This window comes from Watersipora subatra, chromosome 3 (genome assembly GCF_963576615.1).
Source record: "Watersipora subatra chromosome 3, tzWatSuba1.1, whole genome shotgun sequence".
Taxonomy (NCBI): domain Eukaryota; kingdom Metazoa; phylum Bryozoa; class Gymnolaemata; order Cheilostomatida; family Watersiporidae; genus Watersipora; species Watersipora subatra.
In genome coordinates, this window is record NC_088710.1 from 23,407,995 (window position 1) to 23,435,809 (window position 27,815).

The window sequence follows — 27,815 nt, forward strand, 5'->3', positions numbered from 1 at the left end:
GATACCTTTTAGGCCATGGGTCATAATACAAAAAGTATCATTCAAATATGGACAAGAAGTCGCCCATGAAAATAGGAATCTAAAGCAGGCTGTGCTGTGAATCAACCATCAGGTCGTAATCGACTACTCTATATGATGGGTTGTTATTAGCACAGCAGTACGGATGATGGAAAAGTCACACAGCTAGGGTGTTAGTAGGATAGGCTATAGTATGAAGCAAACTTGATTTGTTGACAGTGAATACAATAAGTTGCACAGAAGGGGTGGGTGGGGGGGGAGAAAAATAAAAATGACTCATTTCGAATCGCTTGGTTGTGAAGTGAGAGTGTGTGATTTCACAATGGGCCAGAATGTTCACTAAGTCGGCATAAATACTTGTGACATGGGTATCCCACAGAAAGGGGTCTTACCCATTATCTACGAAATGACCATGCAAATTTTAGCCACACCACAGCCCAATTTAAAGAACCTTTCTTAAAATCTTCAATCCTCTGCTAATATAAAACAACTGCGGCCCGCTACAGCAGAGTAAGTGTACCGAATTTGATTCAGGATGTTTAGAAAAAAAGAGCGCCAAAAGTTTTGTGAACTCAATAGCAAGCTGAAAAGTAAAGGGCAAAATGTATTTTAGAGGGCATTAGGCAACATTGGCTAAGACCTAAGGGAGAAATATGCCTTGCCCTTGCCTTGCCTACTAAACAAAGAGGGTTCCTTTGTTCTCCCACAATGGGAATTTTGGAACTTATTGTGTTCATTGTTAGAAATTCAAATACCCTGTCCTGTTATGAGGTGCACACACTACATTCAGCCTACTTGCACTGCCCAATCATGTACCCTAGATAGTTACTTTTAAAGATGCCTCAAGATTGTTAAAACAGGGTCTGAAAATATGTAGTGTTTGAGCTGGTCTTTTGTTAGATCTTTTGTGGTCAGTATTTTTCGCTTCAACATGTTTCCTCAAGCATGGTGAGAGCGTCTTTCTTTGACGATAAGTATCAGAATGGGGTAGGCATACAAGTTTTCCGTACGTTGAACTGAACCTTTCAACATAGAAACATGAAAATCTCTGGGAAGTAAAGTGAATGACAAGGTCAATATAATATATTTCAAGCTGAACCAAAACCTAGACAATACTCTCATGCCCACTAGGTAAAATAAAAATATAAAGCTACGACATCTGGCTTTAAAACAGTAGGCCTCCCTACCAGAATCGACGGAAATTAATTACAAAAGATTTTTATAACACTAATCAAAATGTATAAAAACTTAAAAGCATTCAACAAGACAATTTACCACAGCTCAAAGTATTATCCGTCTCTACAGGAAAAGGGGCGCTCAAAACCGGATCATACGGTATCAACAAATTCAGGATCAGAAAAATACCTTGGCTGAATATAACAAGCGGGTTGAAATGGCGGCAGTTTATATACATATAATGGATGGTGGTGGGGTAGACTAGATACCAGCCGCCAAACAAAATTTCCGGTACATTGCAATTTGTGAGCGAAGAGCCGAGCTTCAAACCATTCTGCTTTATATTCTTCTAGTAGAAAGACTGTAATATAGTCATTGTTAGCCACTATTTGCAGAATTACTCCATAGGTATCGCTAGCTAGACGAAAGGCGTCCCCAATGCTATATCTAAAACCTACAAAGCAAGACAGTGTAGAATAATCTTTGTGTTTTGAAGATTTGTTTATAAATAAGTGATTGAATAACAATAACAGTTCAATAGAGCTTACTTACAGCGTATCCCATTACTTACCAGATATTGTGATGGTGTTGCAGCATTGTGTGCAATCTCCCAAACTCTCCTGGATGTGCTCAGGTGGTTCAGGACTGTCTTCAGCGGTGCCTATCAAGAAAAAATTATCTTACTCAAAGCCTGTTCGATAAGTTAGAGCAGAAATTAGCCATAGCATTTAACAACAGCTATCTGTCTCAGGTGACAAAAACCAAGTGGATGATTCCTCAGAACACGTTACTGTAAAGCAGCGATTTCAAAACTCGATGCATGAGAACTATCAGGAAAGCCTATGACTACTGCACATGGTGACCGAAAAGCCAGTACTCCGATAGAGGAGTACTCTGATAACAAAATGACTCCAAAGTCTTCAGACAATACCTCAAAAGAGTACCCCAATTTCTAGAAATGTTCAGTAAACTAACATATTTCCATGCACGCACCAACTCCGTTACTCGAACACTATTGAGATATCAGCCACTGCAATACTTACGTGCGCCCTTGGTTTTGGCATTGTTGTGATGCAATACGCCATGCACATTGGCATCTGCCCAATCATGGCAAAACTCGAGTTGGTGTCTGTTACTTAGACTTAGCGGCACATTCTTAAAGTTTCTCATGCGTAATGATTTGAAGAACGCATGTTTAGCCTCCATCCTTAAGCACCAGGTTCCTCTTGGAAGACCAAATCTGGTAAACAGTTACATAAAGTTACATGAAGTTTAAAGTTTTTATGTGACAACTGATAATTACATAGTAAAATAATGCTTGAGATTGAGACATACTTTTAAAAAAAACATCACTGTAAAGTGGGATGCTGAACCAACCGACATACCGCAGCCAGCGGACCGCTTGCCATTAAATTGGAATGACATGAATCATGCTATATATATTTATACTGGCCTGATAAAATTATAGAGTTTTTGCCTGAGAACTCACTTCACTATGTAGTAGGGGATGTGTACCAAGTAATGCATCTTGGGAGTAATGGTGTGAGCTCCATATACGGTCACCCAGGTTTCTAGGTATAATTTTATTAGCGTTGCGGCGGTTGTAATCTGGTCTTTGTTGAACGAATATGCCAACAGAACGGAGGTAATTTCAACCATCATCAACAGCAGTCTGTATTCTGGAATCTCTTCAATATTGTGGCCAGCCAGTATTAAAGGTAGAAGAAAGCCCAAACAGATAGTTTGAGTTGCTGAAAAAAGAGTTATAGATTAGATCTACAAAAAGCATAAGTTGCGTGAAAAGGAAAAATATATCAAAATTTGAAAAACTATTTTACCTTATTTCTTACACGAAGCAACAAACATAATAGGACTTTAAAAAAATGCTAAAATATTGTAGTGGTTTAGATTGGGAAAGTCGCTCCACAAATCACCAGTTTAGAATTTAGATCATTAGCATTCCTCATTGACTGTCGAAATCAAACAAAAACGTATTCAACTGCAGTAGGCTGAATACGAACCAGATTGACCAATTTTTCCGGTGTCTAGTCCATTGAAGCAAGATCTTTCCAAGCTACTGGGTGCATTTTTCTTGTCGTCTCCTCTGTATGGAAAGTTTTTGATGTGTTCATTCAATGACGATATAGAAATTATTCGGTTTTCCAGTAGCCTAGATACGAACCCCTTTATGGCATAAGGAAGAGTTCCTTCGCACACAATATGCATAATGTCAACAGGAATGCATTGGCAAACATCAAATCCATCGATCTTATCTAATATGGATAGCGAGTTGATTCCGTATCGCTTTGAGTATTCTACACGCTGCCGAGCAGGCATCTCTGGACCGAGAAGGAGACAGTGGCGACGGTGACTCTCTATGTCTCTCAGTCTAAACTCCGTGTGGTTAAACTGTAGCATGTTTAAAAGCAATAGAAAGCAATACAAAGTTTCGCATCACACTGACGAAAAGAACTAGAAATTCAGAAACTTAGCAACCACACACTAGTAGCGACGTGCGACAGCATTAACATAATCCCTGATTCAGCGCACGGAATAGCTTCTATTCAAGATAAAAGTCTTATGATAAGTGCATAACTAAAAAAGTTAACACAACAAGCACACTTCTGCAATAAACTGTATACCATAACACACAAACCTGTTGGATAATCTCTTGTGAGCTACCATAACACGTCCGACATTTCATGGCTGCCCCTCCCACTCCTTCTTTAAACCCTGCTACCATATTGGCTGCTGGAGTGTCGCCAATAAAAAAAAGCAAAGATCCTTTATAGATGTCCTTTCCGTCCCGATTCACAACTTCAATACCATCCTGAATAAAAGACATAGAATCTTTACTGTTTTATCCTTTTCAAACAATGGAATAAAATACATTTTCGATCATAGACTTTTCATAAAGAAACTCTTTCACTAGCCAGAAAAGAGGTCAAATAACTTGAAGTTTAGATTCATTGCCAGGCTCTAGCTCCGGTTTTCAAAGCTAACCTATTACTATAAGAATATTATGATTACCTTCTTGAGTACATTAATTTCCTCGGCAAACTTTAGAAGGATAGCTTGGACTCCATATTCCTTAACGTCAGCAGAGTATGCCACAGCAAACAGGTGTATGAATTTCAATTGGGATCTGTGCTGAGGCGGGACATTCAGTAACGTCCAATAGAAAAGAGCTAACCATGAAAAACACAACAGTGTGAGATATGCTGTTTAAAAAAAAACAAATATTGTAAAACCACGAAATTCTGTTCCTGAAAACATGCAGCAAAATTCCACTTTACCTATCTTGTGCTTTTTTCTTTTGGAGCCAATTGGATTCACCTAGAAAAATATGACGATTATCAAAAGAATATGACCTCAAACCAACGCATGTGATAAGGATCAACAAAAATGAAAACTATTGAGTATTTGAAAAGCCATGTACGACGGTCAGTGATGGGACCTGAACATCTGCATGTTGACACAACCGAAACATAAATGGTAAATTTATTTATAGGCCTACGCAGAATTATGCCCAATTCTTCTGTGTTAGATGAGCACTTAAATTTGAGAAGGCAGTAGTCGCCAATAAGTTTTGTGTAGCATAGTTGAAGGGCTTTATGATCCTTAAATCAACACACTTTTATTTGAGCTGACATACCACTTCAATATCATCATAATAGGCTGCTACCATTATCTTTTGCCCGTCAGCAAAAAAGTCAGAATTCTGTGCATAATCAGCATCTATGCAGTCTTTGATTGCCCCATCTGGAGAGAATATTGGAAACTGTACTACATTCCGGATTTCTGGACTATCTAACATTATCTGCAAACAGATGAATGAATACATGAGAACATAGACTAAAGCTTTTTTGCATAATTTTGAAAGCAAAATGTTGGTTGTACTTTTAGCATTTAGTTAGGTTCCATGAGGTGATGATAGTTGGTCGACAATGTTGTGTTTCTAGTCAAAGATGACTCAATTTCCTCATGGAACCCTATTGTGTGATGTTTATATTTGTCTGATAAATTAGAGCAACTCTTCAGGGTGACAAGTGCTTTATTGTTCATTGCTATATTGTTGATGGGAACAGCTAAGGCGCTCTTTGTTTACATAATCATTAGCAAATTAGGTTTACAAATGGTCTGAAATAAAGATATGTTCAGTACAATGGGAACATGGCCAAGCCAATTAGCAAAATAAGTCACTATAAATAAACTCACTAACTGTAGACCAACTATCAACCTAGGGAACCTAACTTGTTACACTAACTTAGCTGTGTCACTGAAAAAAATTTAAAGAGCTAATCCTGAAAAAATTACTTGTCCATAGCCAGTTCACTAACGGTAATTAGCAGGAATCAATTCTTATTGAAATCGCAGAACTATGACAAGCGCAGCACATTTGACAGCCTTTTTCATATATTTTCTCTCAGAAGTTATCTTGCATGTTTGCAGTTATTAAGCGCACAAGTATTTACCTGGAGAGTTGATAGTACGGATACATAGTAAAATGGTCTTCTAGCGGTGTTGTTGTAGCGAATTGGAGTCGATTCCTACAAGCCACAACACGACATTTAGGTTAGGATACAATTAATTGGTTGGTGTACACTTTAAGGAAAATTCAAACGAAAGAGGCTTATTTCCAAACAGGCTTTTATCATATCTTTATTTCTCTAAACACCCCAATGGTTCCAAGGCAAGTGATCTAATGTGAATATTGTCAATTGACTGCAATTCAGGGGCGTATTTGACAGGGCACGAGTTACGAGTTTTCGTGAGTGAAAATTTCACTAGTGGGTCAAATAACCAAAACTCATTAGTGAGATCATGTATTATTGCATAACATAACAGTACCTCTTTGTATTGCCTTAACATGATTAAATCTAGTAAAGATCACAAAGGAGATTATGAGATAACATGTTGCTGTCATTGAGCCAATCGACATTAGTTAGTTTTGTTTAAATCTCTAGCGCCATCATAATACACTGACATATAGATATATAGTATATAGGTATTGGGAGCTAAAATAATATAAAATCGTCAAAAGTTAAAAGCGAGTACATATACAACTACAAATCTGTTTTGTATGGTTAAAAACTTGATATAAAATCTAGTTTTTGACCATACGAAATACATTTGTAGTTTTATACGTACTCGCTTTTAACTTTTGACTGTTTTATATTATATATTATGTTCGAATTTTGGTTATTTGTGGACTCAGTAGAATCTTGCAAAACGCTCTGAAATGCTGTAAATGTTCACCATTTTAGAAAAAAATTTTCCGGGTGTGACCCCCGGACCCCCCACTGGAAGGGCGCTCGGGCGCCCCTCCCGGACCCTCTCCGCCAGCGCGCTCCCTCAGCCGCTGCGCGGCCTCAATCATTCAGGATAACTAGTGGGTCAAATATATTTTTTAATATGCCCCAGGACTGCATTGACTTTTTATATTACATATTTGCTATCACTCCGTGACAGGGGCTATATTCAGCAATTTTCAACACACTAGTTTGAAAAGATTGATCAAGAATGAGCCCTTATTCTCACTATTTTGCCATAATTAATATATATTATGGCATAAATATCATGCTAATTTTTAAATTCACTGCATAGATAACCCTTTATTACTATGATTATGATTCACAGTCACAGCATTGTTCTTTTGTTTACATTACAATTATCACACTAGAGATTTCAACACGAAAACTCGTAACTCATGGATGCTAATATACGTCCATGGACTCTGTGACACTAAAGCATTAACCCTCTCACCCCTGATGCCAACTATTTCGGGAGAAGTTGTTCACACTTGGGCCTGAAGCCAACACTTTCGGGACACTTTCTGAGTAACTTTATTGATACTCCTTTTGTGTTTATCGTTTTTTTATAGCTTTATTTCGAAAGATAACAGTCTGAGGATTGTTTTGATACCAGAAATGTGGTTGGATAAAAGCATTTTACTAGGCAAATCCTGTGATAGATTTCAAACTTCAACTCTGGAGGTCGCCATATTGAATGCGTTTGCCGAAAGACAACGGCTAAATCTTACAATCTAACGTAATAATTAGTTCAGGTGAAGAATTTAGCAGTGACAGTGATCTACAACAACACTATGACCGTTTATTAGTAGCACAAAGTGGGTTTCAATTGCACAACATCAAAATTACTAAATAGCTATAACTTTTAAATTTTTCGAATAAAAAAATTTTATTTGACAAATCTTTTCACAATTTTAGTTGATAAAAACGATACATTATATTAGTTTTGTACTCCAGTTGTTTGCATCTCGTGTTTATTATCATAACTGCAATAAATGTTGTCCTTATAGAATGTAAATATGATATATAGACCTTATATACCAATTGATTGAACAATGGAACGGAAACTACATTATGCCATAATATTGCGTATAGGCTCATAATTTCAGTTCTATTGGTTAGAACTCCAAATTTTTTTTTGCAACTTGATGATAACACCTTTTCTTGTTATCCTAATATGTTACTGAAGTGTTATCAACCAAAAAGCTGACTTGTAGTAGCAGCCAAACTTAGACTTTTCGATTTCCAAAAAATGTATTGATTTGAATCTTATCAATAACATCCTATATAGATTAACCTAATGTGTATATGTTAGTATCAAAATGTAGCTAAGAATGTTACCAACAAGTTACAAAAAACTACTTTCATTTATCTTGAACGCAGCTTTATTTATGCTCAATCTAACACACCTCACTTTATTAAATATTGAGTGTGAAAAATTAATTAGGCCAGGGGGGCACTCAACTGGAAAATAATTAGGGCTGAAAGGGTTAACTAAAATGAAACACTGAGTGATCGTAATCTTTTAAAAACTCCCAAGAGTTAACGCAAGAAGAATTATAGGCCTATATTATACTCTTTAGTTTAAAAATATTAAGGATTTGATCAGCATCTTTTCCGAATTTGCTTTGTATTCTTAGATTATAGGCAGCAAACAGCTAGATAATTTTTTTGATTCAGTGTGTCAACTAAAATTTGACTTTTTTTAGTACAAACACATTAAGAACTCACAATTAGGTTGAACTTCTCTTTAAAGTATCGCATTCTAGTGTGTTGAGTGGCTAGACGCGTGAATCCATGACAGGGGAATAAACCGCCAACATCTATTCCATGTTCTTTTTGCACTGTATCCGTTAACAATCGTTTCTGTTCATTCAACAGCTCAGTGACAGTGGAACCAATCTTTTCAATGTGTACATTGGGAATATTACTTGTTGCAAGACTTAGCATAAATTTGGCACAGTTCTTCTCCAGTGAAGGAGGTCTAACAGTTTGCTCATCTGAAACAATTAACAGTTCATTTCAAGTCAGATACAGTATTCTGACTTGAAATGAACCAACTACACCAAAATTATAGTATTCTCTCTTCATAGCCAAGCCTACTATATTTTATTGGACAAGCTTTCAGCCTAAACAATGACTGCATTGCTATTGGTCTATTGCAACCAATCACATTGTTATTGTCTTGCCTATGATAACCCTTGATAATAAGTTTTATCTGAGTTTATAGATTAGTCCATAAAAAATGGTAGATTGCTTTTGCAATTTTAAAACTTGTTTTAGGACATGTTGTTGACGATACTGCTGTTGAATATATTTCTGCGAACCCGAATCCTGGATCTTGTGGAGGCCCAGTGGACTTTCACTTCAAACTGCCCTATCTTGTACCGAATTCCGACTTAGGCAAGAAATTGTATAGGATATATGTTGGATTTTTGTAATAAGTGTTCTAATATGCCAATTTTCTTTCTGAACAGATCAGACTATAGGGATATTTTGATATTATTTTGTTATTTCAACAAAGTGTCCTCTGAAATGTTAGTAACACTTGCTCTCATTGAGCCATTGGTATTTTGAATAATTGTTAATATTCCAATTTTAGGAAATGCTTTATAGCTGTTCCATATGTGGATTTTCTCACAATTCAAATAAAGTCTTCACTCTCCATGTCATCCGAGTTCATAAACATGATCCAAGGTTTCGGATAACATGTTTCTGCGGCATGAGTTACGGAAGGTATGATATGAAGTTGGCCCTAAAGTCCTATTTGGTATTTTTAAATCTGGCTAATAAATGTCATGTCATATGATAAGGGTTCTGTTTTGAAATTGAGCTAACCATAATGTAAAAGCCCCATTGGAATCAATTTGCCTGATAGGTTGTCAATTTAAAATACACTGAATGGTAGTTGCTTGTTTTACAGCTATCTCAGTTATAGAAGGCACGTTCGTAGGAAACACAAGGACACTGAAACTCATATTGAATCAATGCCTTTAGAACCAGTTGTAGAGCCAGTTTTAGACCCAGATCCGCAATCTCCTCATCATCGTAACAGTAAGTATAAACTCATTATCAGGAAATTCAGACACTATTGGCACAGACCTTGAAATCAACCTAAATTAAAAGGCTCTTCGCTTTATTAAGTCAAGTTTCAACTTTCTTTTAATTTACAATCCCTTTTTATAGAAAACATGAAACAATAATATTTTTTACTTTTGTGAGAGAGGCCTAATCGCTACATAAAGTAGTATGTTTGAGAGCAGTCACCCGAACAGTAGAAGATCTAAAGCGTACCTATTTATATGCAATGAATGAATATTATTTATCATAATTAAATAGATAGCTATATGCATGCAGGGAGTTCTTGATGCAGGCCTATGCAACGCATCAGACATATTGATAGGAGCAAGGAGTTGTATGTATCCCACATACAACTCTTTAGTCTTTGATAGAAGTCATGAAGGAAATTTTGTTTGTAAGAACATTCAGAGGTTTTCAATTGAGAAAAGATTACTGCCGACACAATTCAAGCCTGGGTTATAGAGTAATTAAAATTTCTTGTTTAGGCCATAGAGTAGTTAAAATTTCAAAGGTATAAAACACAATGCCTATGTAAGCCTACTAAACAGAGAATAGAAAGAAGGCCAAAGAAAGAAGTAATCTTTACAATCACCACACTTCCAACATCATTCGTTTCAAATCTTGTGTTCTTACCCTTAAATACATTTGTGTAGCCAACTCCTTGGTGCAGCCAGCCAGCATTTGAATAATTAATTTTTACACTATCTTGTTGACTACTAGTACTAGCCACAGCCACAGCCACCCACCCCACCATCCATTTGTGCCTGGGTGGCTGTGGTACTACTACTAGCCTAGAAAAGATTGAAATATAATTAAGACTTAGTAGCCTAGTAGTACTAGGCTGCTAAGTCGGAATTATATTTCAATATTTTCTTTCATTAACTTTTAACTTTTACTCCAACTAAGGCAACTAAATTCTGACAGCTGTAATCACAAAAAAGTTGCACCTTCAGTTACTCATTAGTGTCACTTTATGGTTGTATGGTTGTATGGTTGTCAAGTTATACAAATAAATGAAATACTTGACTCACTGTATGAGCATAGATTTGTTACCAGATACGCTATTGGCTAAGAATATTCTAACGAGCTAATTGAAGCCACAATGAGTATTCAAAGGTTCTTCAACATTGGTGCCCAAATCAATGATTTAGAATTAAGTTGGAATGATTAGGTTGTCACTATTTTTTTGTAACTTTGAATTCAACTCTAACTCTGTGAGTCTGTGGGGGCTGCTGCTACTGCTCTCTCTAATTAAGGATATAAGTTAACTCACTAGGAATTATTTTCCTCCAACAAGACTGGTATGGTTTGATTTTTTTATGAATTCATTTTAGATAATGATATCCTTGATGAAGAAGTGATACCTGACTTGCAACCAGAGCAGCTTCAGCAGCTTGGTGTTGGGTGAGTTGTCTTTGTTTGGTCTGATAGACTACGCGATCATGGTATTCATGTCTATGTTATAACCTCCGCCAGTTGGTTGTTCAAATCACAGGCCGGCCAACGTGTTCGGTAGCGCTCGGGCGGTGGTGCTCGGGCGAGCACCACCGTCCGAGCGCTACCAAACACCTTGGCCGGCCTGTGGTTCAAATAGAAATTAGGCCTACTTGCAACTCAGCTTCTTTTTGCCAAGGAGTTCTTATTGCCAAGGAGTACAAAAATACTGTCTAGGCGAAGAACAAAGATCAACTACATTACCTCCCCAAATGGATTAGTTGATAGCTAGGGTTTGCAATTTGTTTTAGGCTTTAGCAATGTCAATCATTTTTGTTCGCCATTTTAACTTGTATGACAGGAAGAATTAAGAATTGGCTAAGAATTGCTTATGATTGCATTGCGTTACGTTTTTATGTGGATCCAAAAAGACATTCTGAAATGGCCAGTTTTGGATTTACATTTACCTATGCTGTAAACTTTACTAGTAAGTATTACTATGGCATTATGTTAAGTATGTGAACTTTCCTTATAGCTCTCTGGGGAAATGTATGAAATACCTACGAAGACTCAAAGAGCTTGTCAAAAGTGTTCAAAAGGTAAATTTTACGTTCTTCTTTTAGCAAAATTTAGCTTGATTATTGTTGAGTATAATAGTTTTATGCATATCATTTATATCGGAGGCGCCTCTATTATTGGTCTTTGCATTTTCAGAATAACTTACCAAGTGCTGCCCCCTCTGTTGCGCTTACACTACCAACACCTAATGAAACTGCTTCAACACTCGGCGCTGCGGTCGCATCACCACCTGCTTCCATGCCGGCCACACCTAGACCTGTGGTTACCACACCTAGACCTGTGGTTACCACACCTAGACCTGCGGTTTCAACACCTTCCTCTGCTGTTTCCGCTATTTCAGGATCACCTGCCGCCGAACCTATTGCTTCAGCCTCTGCCACTGCTGAGGCGACTGTTTCAACACCCTCTAGCTCTCCATTGTTTATGCGAGTGAGTAACAGCAATATACTGTAAATTATGTTGTTGTTGTTGCTGTTGTTAATATTTATTGAGGTTAGCTAGAGAAAATAAATCCTGTCGACCTGTCTAAATTCGTTGGCTGTTCTTTGGCTGTCGATAATGTTGAATTGATTGCACAACTTAAATTTGTAATGTAAATTTTTACGTACATTAGACCTGCTAAGTATGGTGCTGTTTGAATTGTTGAATCTTAGTAGGTTAGCCTTGATTGAAAGCGCTTGTAATGGGCAACTCTTGGTAGTCACACTTTATCGTTCGAGCAGACACTATGCATTTTACACTGCAGTATTTTCTGTCTATGAGAAAAACTCCGCCTTAGGCAATTAATTAAGTAATTTGCCTTAAAAGTTAATATACACTATGGCTTTTCCCTATAGTAAGTAAGAACTCAGTTTTATTGTTTTATAGGAGCTCAATGTACCTCAATTTACTGGACGAGAGACCAGGAAAATGGTTGTACAGGCGATTGGGGAAGCTAATTGGTCCCATAGTCACAGCAGACCCAACTACGATAGTGTGGTACTAAAAGTCCTGAGGCAATTTCCAGATAAGAGTGACATCTTCAAAGACGCTAGCTATACCGAAGATAAGGATTGCTACGTGAGTTTTTTTTATAATCGTGAATAGGTCTACTTACTACCGGGCATGTAGCCTACTGTCCTGCAGATTCATTTAGCAATACTTGGCATTGGCGTGCAGCTTTCCACAATTTATTATACAGAAACTTACATCATATCCGTTATCCATCAAGGGTTATTTCGTGTATGTAGAAATTTTCTAAGCATTTGACCCTCTCAGGGAGGGAGAGAGATACCTAATGCTTGTTAAATACCTGTCGGAGTTGTCTACTCTGTCATTTATTTTCATGCATTCACTATGAATGTTAATATGGGCTATTGAGTGATATTTTCATATTTATTATGAGAAGTGTAATAAGTGATCCAGAAAATGTAAGCCCTTCCGTTGATATTTATGCAACTGAAACTGAAATGATTGAGCTTCTAATTGTTGTTTGGGGAGGCATAGCTTCATTTCAGCTTTATATTAGGAATGAAGGGTTAGCTTTATTTTTTTACTATCATAGTAAACGCTATGAGCCAGTGTAATCTAGCGTTGATTTGCATAACCACCATTGCAAGAGTCCAAAGCTGGGTAAACTTTAAATTTGTTTCAAGATGATTGGAAAATATTCTGTCTGATGGACTAGAACTGAGCAACTCTCTCTGGTTTTCATGCTAGCTAATCTATACACATATGATATTTTTATACTCCCTTTTTAGTTTTGTAATCATACTATTTTTTTGCGCATCTATAGTTTATCAGGATCTACATTCTTTGCTTGTAGAAGGTTTTCAAAAGACAGTTATCTTGCAGCGTAAGAAACAAAAGAAGCTACTATGCGAAAAAACAAAAACTCGATCAAGAACCTGCTGCTTCGGTCACCGGGTTCGTATTTTACTTGTTAATTCTCCTCTTTATTGTTGACGTCATAAAAATAATTTAAAATTTACCGTTTGAGATGAATAGTCAATCAGAATCGCAATTTATATTGACGTCTTAGGTTTTGATGATAAGCATTATAATATTGTATGTTTATGTATGTTATAAGCATTATAATATGTTTTTTATGTATGTTATGCTTTTGATCTTTGTTTGAAGTGAATCATTGTAATCTATTATCCGCACATCCCCCTCCCTTTGCAAGGACAAATAGACATCTCAATGTTTCATAAGATTTCTACTCATATAACTCATAAAAATGCGACAAACACTTTGTCTTCTGTAGCCATAATTTTCATCTTTTAATTTCTTACAGGGATATAGTGGTGAGGGCAGAGGCACTAGTGGTTTCTCCGAGCAAGGAAAAGAGGAATTTGCGGGTTCAAAATCTTGACACAATTCCACAGGTAAGGTAGCATAGTTTACTCAATAAGAGTATCAGGGGCTAGCGGTAGATAAAAATTTGTGATCCTCATTGTCTGCGTTGGAGTTACCCCCACTATAAAATAAGATCGAAGTAGCCGCTTATAGTGGGTGCAACTCCAACGCAGACAATGAGGATCACAAATTTGATCTAGGCTAGTGGTACTAATTTATAACCAACATCTTGTGTTGCTTTCAGTAGATCTCTTAGGTGTGTGCAGCTTGCTTTATTGTGTTTTTAAAATATATGAGGGAGTCTTGATTATGCAACAGCCTTTCGAGCGCCTTTTGTTTCATCCGCTAAATGTTTCAAGTAATTTTTGTTGTGGTATTACCATTCTTGTTATACATCATTGTTGCTAATGATCGGGCTCCACTTTGTCGCCGCCAAAATCGCTTCTAAATTAAAGATTTGCTTATATTTCTAATGGCAGCATTCACTGACAGTCGCATTTCGAATAATATTATAATGAGGCATGGAGTGTCAGTGTCACGGCTTTTAGGGTTCCACTTCTTTGAAAAGGTGGACATTTTTCTAACAATCTATTATGTAACCAGTTATATACTCCCTGATGGCACGGCTAAACTTGATTATTGTTGAAATTTTTATGGTAACTTTTCACCCTTTATAGCAAGTTGAATAAAATTTGTAGTTTTCGTTGATGATGCCCTAACTTTAACCACAGTAAACTATAAGAACTCTATAATCAGTCTTCATATTGCAGAGTGCGGTAAAGGAGATGCTTCGTCCATCATTGTCTATTAGGAAAGAGGCTTTTAAGAACATGAAAGATGGTTGGAGTGGCATGGTTGTTGAGTGGCCAATTTATGGACAGGAGGCTTTTGTAAGTATTACTCTCCAAAATAACATGAACTTTCAAAATTTTGCCCATTCTCCCAGTATCCTATTTTGAGCCCAGGTCTCACGTAGTGTTTTAGTGGATTGATATTAAAAAGCTACAAGCGAAGTCTTTGCAATACAACCTGCACCGAATACCAATTTGCATGAGCTGAAGATGGCTACCTACTTCCAAAGCACAATTTTAAATAAACTTGACTAGACTCGTCACTCTTTATAGTTTCTCAAAGAATAATGTCTTAGTCTTGGGATTAACTGAAACTTTAAATGTTATATATTATTGGAGACCGAGTTGAACTGAAATTCATTGCAAGGGGAAAATTCCAGTTAGTTTGTCTCTATGGAGGGAATTTATAATATGTGCACAGTAATTTATAGTTTAAACGATGGATGACTTGCCGGATTATGGTCAATTTCGGCAGTTGCCTGTCCTATCTGGCCACTGGATTAAACGATTGCCAAGTTTTTATTTAGCACTATTCTGGCGCAGCATTGAACGTAATCCTACCACTGAGCAGACTTACTGCCTATCTATTAGGAGTTTTCTTCTCCATAATCAGAGGATAACTTTATGGTCTTCTAAAAAATCTTCAGCACTCTACTCCCAAATATGTCTTTGGCATAGACTTTGAACTATGTTTTCACTGAAAATGTATGGCATACCTTCTCTAAGTCAGAATTCCTAGCCTGTTTTCTTAGTAATAAGCAATTTCTGAAAATTTATGAGCAAAAAGTTATGAAGTCTAGATTTGTTGGCTATTTTTTAAAAATAAATATGTTTGGGCCCAAAATCAAAGGAATAAATTTCAAGAAAGAGTAAGGTATTGTTTTACTATTATGTATTCCACTCCAACTTGCCCATGTGCATAAACCATTATTGTTAGTATGTGTTTTCTATAAAATTGTAGTTTGGGCTTGTAACATATTCCTGCTGGTAGGACAGTGTTTAATCTAAGGTGGAATAGGGAGAGGGTTAGCCGGAAAACACGACAGCCTTGCCGTGTTTTCCGGCAAAGAGATAATCCTGCACCTCTAGCATTATACAGGCAAATTATGGCAAATCACAGTCAGGGATGTGATTCATAAGCTAAAAAGTTTATTTTAAGCTATTTTGTATTAGCTCCGAACGCTGGCTTACTGTACGCTATTCATTGCCTTCACCATTTAAGTATACCTTAGGTGGTATTTTTATCTATCCACTTCAGTATATAAACACATTTATTTCATAATTTTATGATTGAAATGCTGCCTCGGGCTTTTGCTCAAAGTACTTTGTCAACGACTTCCGTCAGCAAGCTAAAATGAATTTTGGAAATCACATGCCTGCTAGTTATCCATCGTTTAAACTACACATATAAGACAACTCACATTTCTAGCTTCGATTTCATTCATCTGACCCTATGCGTTTAGGTTTTTACATTGTAATTATTACTATCTAAGTAGGCTTCAGCATAATTGAATTTCTAAAAAAATTTCGGCGTTGTGGTCAGGTCAGATATGTGTTTCTGACTGGACATCTATCTGACCACAGCTTTTAAAAATTCACCACCAAAGTTTTTTGATTATATAAATAATATTGTCAACTCGTATTAAGTTTGTTAAAGGTCTATATCGTTGAGGGCTTAGAATTACTTCATGTAAGAGCAGTAAAGTGGTTCATTGAGGGTCATAACTAGTTTTTATTTACGGGCAAGTCGACTGAATGTCGATATTTCTTGAATTCTATAGATTTGCTACAGGAAGAATATTGAAGATAAATGTTTGTACTTTATTTCTCGCTTGCTAAAATGTCTTCTTCTTTCAAATTAGCGTCGATATTTTGAAGTTGCTTATTTTTTTATTGCTTGTTAGCTTATACCTGAGCTTGAGCTCCTTCTGAATCGGGACTTGGATTTGGACGCGTTGGGAAAGCGAGCAGAGGATTTGTTCATGGCTGCATGTCCAAAAGAGACTAATCGTAAGTGTATTTATTATCTTCAAATTTACGTACTTTCTTTGCAGAACAATATGTTACTTTATGCGCTAGCAACGGCTCAATTATCAAAATAATATCAACCGCCAAAATGATATAAGTCGGAGTCGGGTGCCCATGATTTTAGTCAGTATTACTGGCTTTTTACCTCACGATAATAGTAATCTACGGAGTTTGTCTCACCCTATTTTCCATTCCAATGCTTTACATGTGCAGCAGCTTAAACAAGAACTAGTCTCTATTGTTGGAGGTCTTACCTGGTAGTGTGTAGTCAAAAAAAGTTTAAATATAACAAAAATACTTTGTTTGCAGCGAATGATTCTGGATTTGAGAAACTGGTGATCGTGATTGGAAAGCGCCTTGGAGACAAAAAGATGCTGGCCGAAACACCCGAACACAAAGTGAGTGGATTTCTTAGTTCGGTAACTTATTAACGTCATACATTAGGCTGACTATTGGTTCGCAACTCCAACTTAGCGTGTTAGAGGTTATTAGGATGTTTATACAGGAATGTTGTTAACGTCATAAATTAGGCTGACTATTGGTTCGCAACTCCAACTCAGCGTGTTAGAGGTTATTAGGATGTTTCTATAGGAATGTTGTTAACGTCATACATTAGCCCGTCTATTGGTTCGCAACTCCAACTTAGCGTGTTAGAGGTTATTAGGATGTTTCTATAGGAATGTTGTTAACGTCATACATTAGCCCGTCTATGGGTTCGCAACTCCAACTTAGCGTGTTAGAGGTTATTAGGATGTTTCTATAGGAATGTTGTTAACGTCATACATTAGCCCGTCTATTGGTTCGCAACTCCAACTTAGCGTGTTAGAGGTTATTAGGATGTTTCTATAGGAATGTTGTTAACGTCATACATTAGCCCGTCTATGGGTTCGCAACTCCAACTCAGCGTGTTAGAGGTTATTAGGATGTTTCTATAGGAATGTTGTTGACGTCATACATTAGCCCGGCTATGGGTTCGCAACTCCAACTCAGCGTGTTAGAGGTTATTAGGATGTTTCTATAGGCATGTTGTTGACGTCATAAATTGGCTGGACTGGTTTCGGCTCCAATCTGACTTACTTTTTACTGTTTTAGGTAAGCCATTCTCTTCCCCACCTCAAATTTGGGAAACTCTGTGTGGATGGGGAAAAGTTAAGCGTTAGTGAGGACCCTCTCGTCCTGCTAAAACTTCTGGCAGTATTTTACATTGGGGACATCGAGTTTGGCGACGCCAAGAAGTTTGGCCAGCTGCTGGAGTTTACCTTCTTGGGCTCCAGCACCGTGAGAAAGGGAAGCAAGTATTTGTCTGTCGACAAATTTATGGAAAAAATGAAGCGGGTGAGTACCTAATGACTCAGCTATGCTAGTTTTATATCTGTCGAAAAACTAAGTAGGATTCGAATGAATTTCTATGGTAGCAATTTATCATATAATTCATGAGAAGAGAACTCCAAAATGTAACTTTTGGCGCAAAAAACGATTTCAACCAGTTGTAAAATCATTGAAACTAAAATTTCCGAGAACACTCATATCCTAAACTCATTGGTCGAGCTTTTTGCCGTCTTCCTAGTCTTATTTTTAACGTTTATTTTTCATGTTGGAATTATCATAAATCATAGAAACATTTTTTTTCTCTTTTGCAGGAAAGCCGAGCCGACGATGAGTAGGCGAAGAAAAGCAAGTGCCGGCAAAGCCTGGAACGCTATAAGTCTAAAACATAACAACAAAATTCATAGAACACAATTCACACGAAATAGTAACCTTTCCAATCCAGTATGCCAAAGTGACACCACTTTTAGAGCGAATTATTTACGTGATTTGGGGTTTGGGCTTACTCAATGGATTTTATGGAATCGTGCTCTCTTTTATATTATTGTAGATAGTTTTTTTTAATTATTATTCTAAATCGATCTTGATCAAACAGATGCTGTGTGTTTTTCGAGTTATTTAGTGCTTTTATTAAATGGTGTGTGTGTTTTTCGAGTTATTTAGTGCTTTTATTAAATGCTGTGTGTGTTTTTCGAGTTATTTAGTGCTTTTATTAAATGTTAATAATAAATTATATATACTCGCTGTTTAAAAATATCCTTGGCTGAAAAAAACGCAGAGCTGTTTGTAAAGTGATTAAACTTGTAAACACTTGCTGCGTTCAAATTTGACCCTAAAATATAATGCGCCAAGCGTGTAAAACCAGGTTGCAATGCTAAATGCACTCAGCGTGTGAAAATCGTCTTCGTATAGAAAACTCAGTCAATGTTTAAAAACTGCAATTTTTAAACGCTAAGTGCGTACATATTTTGGTTTTATGATTAATGCACAGTGTGAATAGAAATTGCCTTGAAAAATGACCATCAGCAGTGCGTTAATTTTTAGTTGCACATCGCATAAAACGATGAATAGAAGTGTGTTTTTATTGAATGAATAGCGCATGGACATTGCATAATTTTCGAGTGTGTAGTTTTTCAGGTGCATTGAAAAATGACCATCTGAGGTGATTGAATACTGCATAGATTTTTTTTACAGTGTAAGTTTTAACGCTGGAGTGAATTCAACTGAAGTCTGCCGGCAATCAATTTTGTACCGTAATTGGAATCAATAAATCTTTTCACATGCGCTGTTTTTTGTGTTGTTTTTGTTTGTCATGAATAAAGTTTTTGAAAACGAATCTGGTTGTTATTTTCTTGTCAGTCACGTGACTATATTTTGGAAGTGAGCAATCATTCTTAATCTTCCTTATAAATGCGTCCGTTTGACTCAATAATAAAAAGCTACAAAAACGTGAAATAAAAACATAATTCCATTTATTTATCACCTCACTCAGACATAGAAATATGAAATTCATTGCAATTTTTACAAGTAAGTGTATACATAATAAAGTGACAAATGTTTATTTTCAAAAGCCGTGGAATTCTTCTTCATCAGATGAAGCTTCAAGGAGTTTCTTGGCTTGTTCCTCGGTGAGTATATCGTCATAGATTTCATTGTCGTCATCAGTGTCTTCATTGGTGTCGTTCACTTGATCTGTCCAGAGGATGTCGTCTTCTTTTCCGTCGAGGTTGTTACTGATAGAACATTTCTTGAAGGATTTTTCGATCATCGGCGCTTTTCTCTCATCGGTGCATCATCTTACGTTTGTTGACTGAAGACATTTTTGCGAGCAATAAGTGCAGTTAAAAGCAGTTAAAATCGCAGCGATTGTCTTTCGTCTACCGAGTGTCCATTCCCCTCTCGTATACATGGTATACGGTATAGGAGTGGCCTGATAATCGGTGCTGCTTCATAGAAACACATGGCCCCTCGTGGTATGTTGCGATTATAAGACGCAGGTGAAATGTAGGCTGATTTTCAGGTCAAAAAAGTGCGTCCTATAATTGAGTATATACGGTACTTCATGCGTTGTTTTCTACATAATGTTGCCTGATCCAAATGAGAGGTATGCAGTCTTCAAAAATGTAGATTCAGAAAAGGGTGATCAGAATGACGCAGATGAAGTGGAGCTTTTTATTATAGATGAAAAAAATTAGTGTAAGTTTAGTTGTGACTTGAGCAAAAATAACTTTTAGAAATATTTTAACTGAATCTGACAGCATCTTTACTTAGCTGATGTTCATGTCTTGTACAGTGAATAAATGATTTTAATAAAATAATACAATCATAATGTATAGTTTGATGAATAATTATATTTCAATCATTTGAATTGCGTCATGAAATGAAAGCACCACATTTAACAGCTTATGTTACATAAATCTAAATCGTGTTACACAAATAACAGCATATTTATAATTTGAATAGCTTATATTAATAGCGCATAGCTTGTTATATTAATTTTTATCAAAACGATACCTCATATAAAACTAAGGATTGAACACAAGAATTTGAACTGTAATATTAGTATAACTCTCATGTGAATCTTGACCTGTGCATTGCTATTGCTGTTCTACCAACTGGTTTTGTAAGATATTTTGAAAGTGGAGCTGCTCTGTCCTGCAATTCAATATATTTATATTTATTCACAATATAACTATTATCTACATGTAGAGCAATTAAATGTATAACAAACTGGTTGAAATTTGTTGCGTGTTACACCATCATCATACTAATTTCAGAATGTCCCACAGTACAGTGTTAGGGTAATTTAAGACTGCATGGTGCCTAAATGTTCATGCATTATTCTACAGACTGTGTGACAGTGACTAACTGAACCAACATCTTGACGCAAAAATGTGCTTTTAATATATTACAGTTTAGGTATGACCTACTGAAAGTACTTTTGGAGTTGATCCCATAGATTTCTTACAGATAATCTTTAAAAGCTCTCTTCGAAATTCAAACGTCTTTCTAGCATATACATTTCTTGTGCAAAAGCCTTTAGCTTCATTAGAGCAATATACTGTAATCTTCAGTTTCCCATCGCTATCTTTAATAAATAATTTATAATAATTAAAATTTAATGCCAGTCATCAATTGTGTTAATACAATTCCTGCATAAATTTAATATTTAATGTTGTTCAAGCTGTAAAAATGGTATGCCTGCTGAAAAGTAGTATAACCCATATATAATTTTATTGTACATACAGCTTAACAGTCAGTACTTCTCTTCCCACGTTTGTGTCGTGATCTGTCACTGCTAGTTTGATTCTCGTAAAATATCCTTGGGGATCAAAATCTATTCGCTTTGGTGCATAACTTTATATGAGGCTGTGGAGGTTTTCTAAAGCACCAGTGTGTTGACCATGGTTCAACAGATGCAATGTATTTAGCAGTCTCGCTTGCCCAGCCTCAGAATTTGTGCCCTGCACTTCCTGGTATTAACCATTTCACCTTTCTTTTCATTTCTCTGTAAACATCAAATTATTCGTAGTTATTTCATAAATCTACAAAGTTTCTGTTTATTTAAATGTCAGCCAGCTGCAGAATATCTCCCATTTGTACAATCTCTGTTTAGTTTTATGCAATAAATGACTACATATTCTTATATCACAAACCAAAAGCATTGTAAGTGATATATAAAATATTACATTACACACCTGCCTGTGCTTTGTTATTTCTGAATATATTATTAGATTCAACATACAGCTTTCATGCCAACATTGGGTGAAAATAAATATGTTTTCATCACTCACAGATCAATTGGTTCATGAGAGCAGTGGATGAACTTGTCGTGTCCGGGAAAGCTCTTATGAATATTAGCGACATGGTATCTTATGCTAAGTACCATCTCAACCAATAGCTCAGCATCGCCTTTACATCGAATTGCAGAATACCACACATGGTTCTTTATTTTCTTTATCCATGGAAGGAACTCTTTTTGATCCTTGCGCACACATGCTTTAGTTAGATTTTTGGTCAGATTTTTGGTCCAATGCCATACATCCTATCAAAAAATTACAAATAAATACCACTAAAGTTAATATGTTTGAATTGCTTCTAAACCATTACCTACAGTGTCACCACGACTACCACAAACAATATCACCATAACCGCTATCTACAATCATCACAAACACACACTAACACTACACATAGTTAAATAGTTATTACTGATTATAAGTAGCCTATAGTCTAATCACTTCAAGCAATCTTTAAAGCCCATATTAGTAATGGTAGCATGAATACAAAAATAGTAATGCATTCCAAAATTTTATGATTATATTATTCATGTATTTTATGAACAATTAGAGCGTTTTTGACAATCCAGATCGAACAGAAGATTTATATTCCCTGACTAACTTTTACTCAGTTAGCCAAGTTAATTCAAGTGAATCCGGTTAAAATCAAACGTATGAAACTCAGCCTGTGAGTCTCATTGTCACCCAGTCATATTAAATCATTGCTTTGTACTCATGCACAGTACTAAATATTTCTAATTATTATATTTATTAATTTATATTATAAAGCTACAATATTAATTATTCACATTTATTTAAAATTATTTATAAATTACTTACAGTTGAGAATTTCCTGTTTGATGATGCCCTATTGCTGTATGTTAAAACACCAATAGTGAAAGGCACTTCTCTCTTTTTCACCATTAATCTTGTGGTTGTCCCAAATTTTTGGAATAAAGATGGCTCTCATGGGAGTGCCTAATGCATTCGACTGCACTAGCAGGTAGTCCGTAAAAAGTTAAATCCGCACGCTTTGCCTTAGACAGCCACAATTTTGCTAAATTTGGCGACTGAGACACAGGCACTATAAAAGAAGTTATGCCATGATTTCTAGTGTCAGATTTGCAACTAGCAGAGACATCTACTCATTGTAACTAGTTGATTGTGGCTAAACAAAAAAATTCAAATGCAGTTGACGTTATCTCACTAAGGAATAAGTTACCGGAAACGGCTGAATTGAGAATCAGTTATGTCCCAAGGTAAATGCACCAAAACATATTTTGAACATGCTAAATTAGTAGAAATATCTGCTAAAATTTTGTTTCCTCATTCAAATAACATAGTATCATGCATTACCAATCATATAAAACATTCTTAAAATTATGTGTTGGCTTTAACTTTAAATAGCTTATCTACCTTTCAAAAAAGGACTGAAATTATTTTATAGGCTCAATGTAGATAATAATGGGTTTTAAGACACCCATCTCTATCATTCTAAATTGGACTAAACATCTCTAACTCTCTTTCCTAAAAAGCCAGGCTACGTCAAATATTTATGGGCGGTGCTTGTTATGCTGATCGTGTTGTTTTCTAGACGGATATTGAAATGTTTTAAAAAAGTCTTCATGACTTTGAAGGTTAGTGGACCAACATTTATTTTGTGTACAAAATCGAAATCAGCGTGTCTGGTTTCAATAGAAAATATGATAAAAGTTGTACCTGACAGTTATGGTTTAAGTTATGACAACATTCCATGCAACAAGAATAACAGTACAGTTTACTTGATAATTCAGTAAGTTTCAACATTGCTTTAGAAAAAGACAAAAATCTTTACAGAGAAAACATATGAATAAAATATTTCTACTTTGACAGTTTATCACTGAGCCTAATTTTTTACAGAAGTTGTTTGCCCTCCATGATATCAAGAAAGTTCTTGATAAATTTAAACAAATAAAACAAAAACAAAAGCGATTGTCTAATTTGCAAAAAATTAATTCTTACAATAAGAAATACAGCTACTAATGCAGCTAGTAATTAGTCTCAATAAAACTTGGTAGACTAATAGTTAATGACTAAAAGTTAATCACTATGAGGCATTAAATACAAAATATTTATTAACACTTTTAAGAGTGACATCAAATTATTTCGATTGGAGTTGCCCTCTCCACATGACTGACATCGAAATAATTCGACCGCGGTCCTGTTAGTTCATGAGACTAGTTCTTGACCTTGCATTGACTAATATTGCCAACACTGAACTCAAAAGCCCTGAAATGGCAAAGGTCATTCGCGAGTACGGAAATCCGACCGACGCCATGTTAAGTTAGCGTTTGAGTAAATTTCATTGTGTTCAATGTGAGAAATAAATCTAGTTTAAGATTTAGCAGCTATGGAAGATCACGAATACACTGCTAAATCAAATGAACAGCCTACTGAGATTGCTACTGCTAATTTATGTAGGAGACAGAAAGGTGTACATGTAGGTGCACAGTGCTATTGCTATTCCATGAATGGCAAAAACTGCAGAAATGGACTTACAAAGGAAAGGACATTACATTTCACAAGTGAGTCACTTGTATTACTTGTTTTATTACTATTGCTAAAGTCTACGGCTACTACTAGTTGTGCTACTACTAGTTAGTACTGCCACTAGTTAGTTCTACTACACTAGTCTCTGGGTGAGTGACAGTAGATCAGTGTCACTACTGAGTGTACAAGTTTACTGTATGTTGTCGGTGATTGGATAAATTTATAAGCAAGTGAGTGAAAATTTTATTCCTTCAGAATGAAATTTTTTTTATCAGTTAAATTTGAAATTGTTATGATATTATTATTTAGGAACTACAAACCAACACGTTTTATCTGAATAAATATTTGAAAAAATGTTTGTAGTGCCTATAATATTATGTATTGTTGTACATAGTTAGCAGTAAGGAGATAAAAGTAATAATACTATTGTTATTACTACTGTTGCTCTCTAACAGTAAGTGCTTATGAATATGTCTGCTGCTTAGCAGAAGATGTTGATGTGAATTTCTCTAGTAATGCATCTGTGGCAATGGTTAGTACTTCTTCGCAGTATTTCTGCAATTTGTTTGTTGTCATTTCTATTGAAATAATATCATGGATGCATTTCATTTATGATCCATTCATGATTAAGAAATTTCCATTAAGCTTTATGCCCAAGATGTGGGTGAATGACTTCCAGTGAAAATTGCCACATTTTCATTTTACATAGCGATAGGGTATTTACATGGTCTGATATTGCTACCGATTGCTAAACTATCAAAGGCTTTCAACATTTTGCTTTAATTTTTAACCGTGTGTAAAGCTAAATTAAATTAGCATGTGAACCATGAAATAAAAGTGATGTCTGAGAATAATATTAAAGCTAGTAGACTTGCAGTCCCTTAGGATATAAGAGATTGTTATGTGTAATAACTATTTCTACAAATATTTTGAGATGTGGAGAGGTGGTTGAATAAAGCAAAAAAACAAATACGGAATGATGAGTTGTGAAATGTGTTGACAAATTAGTTGAGATTTAAATTGTGTGAAAGCTAAAAGACATATTCTTAGTTGATATAGTTGTTGTGTAGGCAAAACATGAAAAATTTTTAACAAATGAGTTGTTGGAAAATAAGAGTTTTCAGGATACGTTATTCTAAGCAATCGATTCTGGATGACCAAAATTTTGTTTAAGTAGCTCATCAGAGCATTTCGCCATGATTCCAAGCATTAGACTAATTTACTATTAATTAGAGTATTATATAAAAGTAAAAGAGGCATTTCTGTAAAACTCAATGAGACCTGGTAAATTAGCCCTGAGCTTTGTCATAGTTGTTTTCTCAATAGTTCCATGTGTCTTGACCAGTTTAGGGCACTATCCATTGTAACGGCCAAATATTTCATACTATCTGTCATTTGTATGATTTGTCCAGTTCGAAATGTTTGTTTAAAATCGGAAATTATTTTGTGCAGCATGAATAACTATCAAATTTTTCTTCTCAACATTCAATGTTAGTTTGTTTTAGTCACACTAATTTTTATCACATTTAATTCTTTGGTAGTTATTGCTCTATATTTATTCAAGTTTTTATTGGTATAAAATAACTTGGTATTATTGGCTAACAAAATAGTTATAAATTTGTCAGTACTCTTTACATGCTCAATTATATATAACAAAACCCGTGTTGGTCCAAGGATAGATCCTTGTGGTACTGCACAGTTAGTTAATAAAGGTTAGGTTAATTTATGTGTCATTATAACACTTTGAAAACGATTTGAAAGATAATTTGGAATTAATTCTAAACTTGAACAAGAAAAAATTATTTGCTCAAGCTTATTATTTAAAATAGAGAGATCTATTGTATCAAAAGACTTTGAGAAGTCAATGAGTTCACCTGAAACAAAAAGAATATTGTTTAAAGCAGCAAGAGCATCAATTGTAAACTCTATTAATGCTTTGTGAGTTCCTTTTCCTTTCTGAAATCCAATTCGAGTTTTTGTAATATTTACATGTACTTAGCGTAAATATGCATTTGTTGGTTAATGAAATGCTCAGAAACTTGTGAAAACACTGACAGAATAGAAACTTGTCTATAGTTATTAGATAACAGCTTATTGCCTCCGTTTTCAAATACGGGCAAAACTTTAGCGCATTTCATTTTTTGTGGGAAAACACATTGTTTTATACTTATGTTGAATAAGTAGGCCAAATAAATTGATAGCTCATGCGAATGAGCTTTCACTAGAGGGAATTGCATTTATGCCTTTTATTGTTCATTCAATAAACTAATGCAAATGAAGGTTTTCTAGAAATGAATCAAAAAAGCTACAAAGATTAATTACCAGGTACTATGTTATAATTTTTTATTTATATAATAATAATTGAAAGATTATTATTATATAATTATTTTATCTTTCAATTATTATTATAGTAATAATAATTGAAAGATAAATTACGCAAATTATTTTAGTTTTCAGAACATCTACATTGACAAAGAACCATTTTTAATGTCGCTAACTAATTTTCATGTAGTCGATAAATTCAACAATCTCTGCATATCATCTTGTATGCGATCTATAAATAGCTGGCAACAAGGAAACTAAAATTATTTTACTATTTAAGCAATTTTCTAAAATACCTGGAAATCTTCTGAGACGTCAAAAGATACCATGCTTCATAAATGAGACAATTTACACGGTTTCTATTCGATCCACAACTTTTATTTATTAGACAAAACTCCTCACAATAAACTTACCTTTATTACAAGTTTTTTTTTCAGGATCATAATAATTAAACATGAACAGTTTTAATGAACAAGATCTTGTCATTTCTGATTTTAAAAGAGATTTAAAAGAATCGCAAACTTGGACACTTTTAGCAGTTCAGGGAATTGCAATTAAAAGGGCACATTTGTAGCAACGTTTATGTAATTCAAATTTATAAAGGGCTGCAAACTAACACAAAAGAAGTTTTGAAACACACATCAATTCAGATACCCAGCAGAGTACAAAAAGTCCAAGTCTCCAATAATAGAAAACATAAATACAATATATAAGTTCAATGACAGATGAAATTGAAATTCACACAACTTGATACCCGACTTTTACAAACTATCGCTCACTCTAAACAGTACAGTGACAAGTTGAACTGTGTACGGAAATGTCATTAATTATGTTTCAGGCTATAAATTTATTTGCAAAATTAAATGCATTTAGAGTAGATTTACTTTTCATAAACAAGGATATGATATTTTATTCTTACTTTACACTACCAACTAGACTTTGATAACAAATAGTAATGTTACCTTCAGAAACAACACATGAAACCATTTGGACTTCTCTTAAGGAATAAATTATTTTACTGAATTAAACCTTAATTTTATCTGG

General features: G+C 35.3%; 3 protein-coding genes across 8 annotated transcripts in view; 1 reads left to right on the plus strand and 2 right to left on the minus strand.

The window, feature by feature from the left end:
* Positions 1-1,083: 1,083 nt before the first annotated feature.
* On the minus strand, positions 1,084-8,457 carry LOC137390991 (uncharacterized). The gene is made up of 11 exons (XM_068077305.1): positions 8,238-8,457; positions 5,670-5,744; positions 4,850-5,014; positions 4,491-4,530; positions 4,225-4,382; positions 3,851-4,024; positions 3,216-3,603; positions 2,684-2,945; positions 2,238-2,434; positions 1,766-1,855; positions 1,084-1,648 (listed from the first exon to the last, which is right to left on the minus strand). The coding sequence occupies exons 1-11, from the start codon at positions 8,454-8,456 to the stop codon at positions 1,347-1,349; spliced, it is 2,070 nt and encodes a 689-aa protein (XP_067933406.1). The 5' UTR covers position 8,457; the 3' UTR covers positions 1,084-1,346.
* On the plus strand, positions 7,186-18,896 carry LOC137390993 (uncharacterized). 6 transcript variants are annotated; one of them, XM_068077307.1, is made up of 12 exons: positions 7,186-7,324; positions 10,922-10,991; positions 11,557-11,620; positions 11,736-12,029; positions 12,468-12,659; positions 13,405-13,505; positions 13,876-13,966; positions 14,708-14,827; positions 16,693-16,798; positions 17,126-17,214; positions 17,909-18,151; positions 18,457-18,896. In XM_068077307.1, the coding sequence occupies exons 3-12, from the start codon at positions 11,573-11,575 to the stop codon at positions 18,478-18,480; spliced, it is 1,308 nt and encodes a 435-aa protein (XP_067933408.1). In that variant the 5' UTR covers positions 7,186-7,324; positions 10,922-10,991; positions 11,557-11,572; the 3' UTR covers positions 18,481-18,896. The 6 variants fall into 6 exon arrangements, with proteins under 6 accessions (XP_067933408.1, XP_067933409.1, XP_067933410.1 ...); XM_068077308.1 differs by having other exon boundaries at positions 7,191-7,261; XM_068077309.1 differs by lacking the exon at positions 10,922-10,991 and having other exon boundaries at positions 7,224-7,324.
* Positions 18,897-19,706: 810 nt separating this feature from the next.
* Positions 19,707-27,815, minus strand: part of LOC137390442 (leucine-rich repeat protein lrrA-like) — a 65,743-nt gene continuing 57,634 nt past the window's right edge. Inside the window, exon 13 of the mRNA XM_068076775.1 lies at positions 19,707-19,875. Coding sequence (XP_067932876.1) covers positions 19,707-19,875 — 169 coding nt within the window. The remainder of the gene's footprint in view (positions 19,876-27,815) is intronic.

Bases quoted from the DNA above. Each gene is read 5' to 3' on its own strand.
- LOC137390991 (XM_068077305.1), bottom strand. From the start codon at position 8,456: ATGCTAAGTCTTGCAACAAGTAATATTCCCAATGTACACATTGAAAAG. The intron at 4,383-4,490 runs GTAAAGTGGAAT...TTTCATGGTTAG, and splicing joins AAGAAAAAAGCACAAGATAG to CTCTTTTCTATTGGACGTTA. The intron at 1,649-1,765 runs GTAAGTAATGGG...CTTGCTTTGTAG, and splicing joins CAACACCATCACAATATCTG to GTTTTAGATATAGCATTGGG.
- LOC137390993 (XM_068077307.1), top strand. From the start codon at position 11,573: ATGAAATACCTACGAAGACTCAAAGAGCTTGTCAAAAGTGTTCAAAAG. The intron at 11,621-11,735 runs GTAAATTTTACG...TTGCATTTTCAG, and splicing joins TTGTCAAAAGTGTTCAAAAG to AATAACTTACCAAGTGCTGC. The intron at 18,152-18,456 runs GTGAGTACCTAA...TCTCTTTTGCAG, and splicing joins TTATGGAAAAAATGAAGCGG to GAAAGCCGAGCCGACGATGA.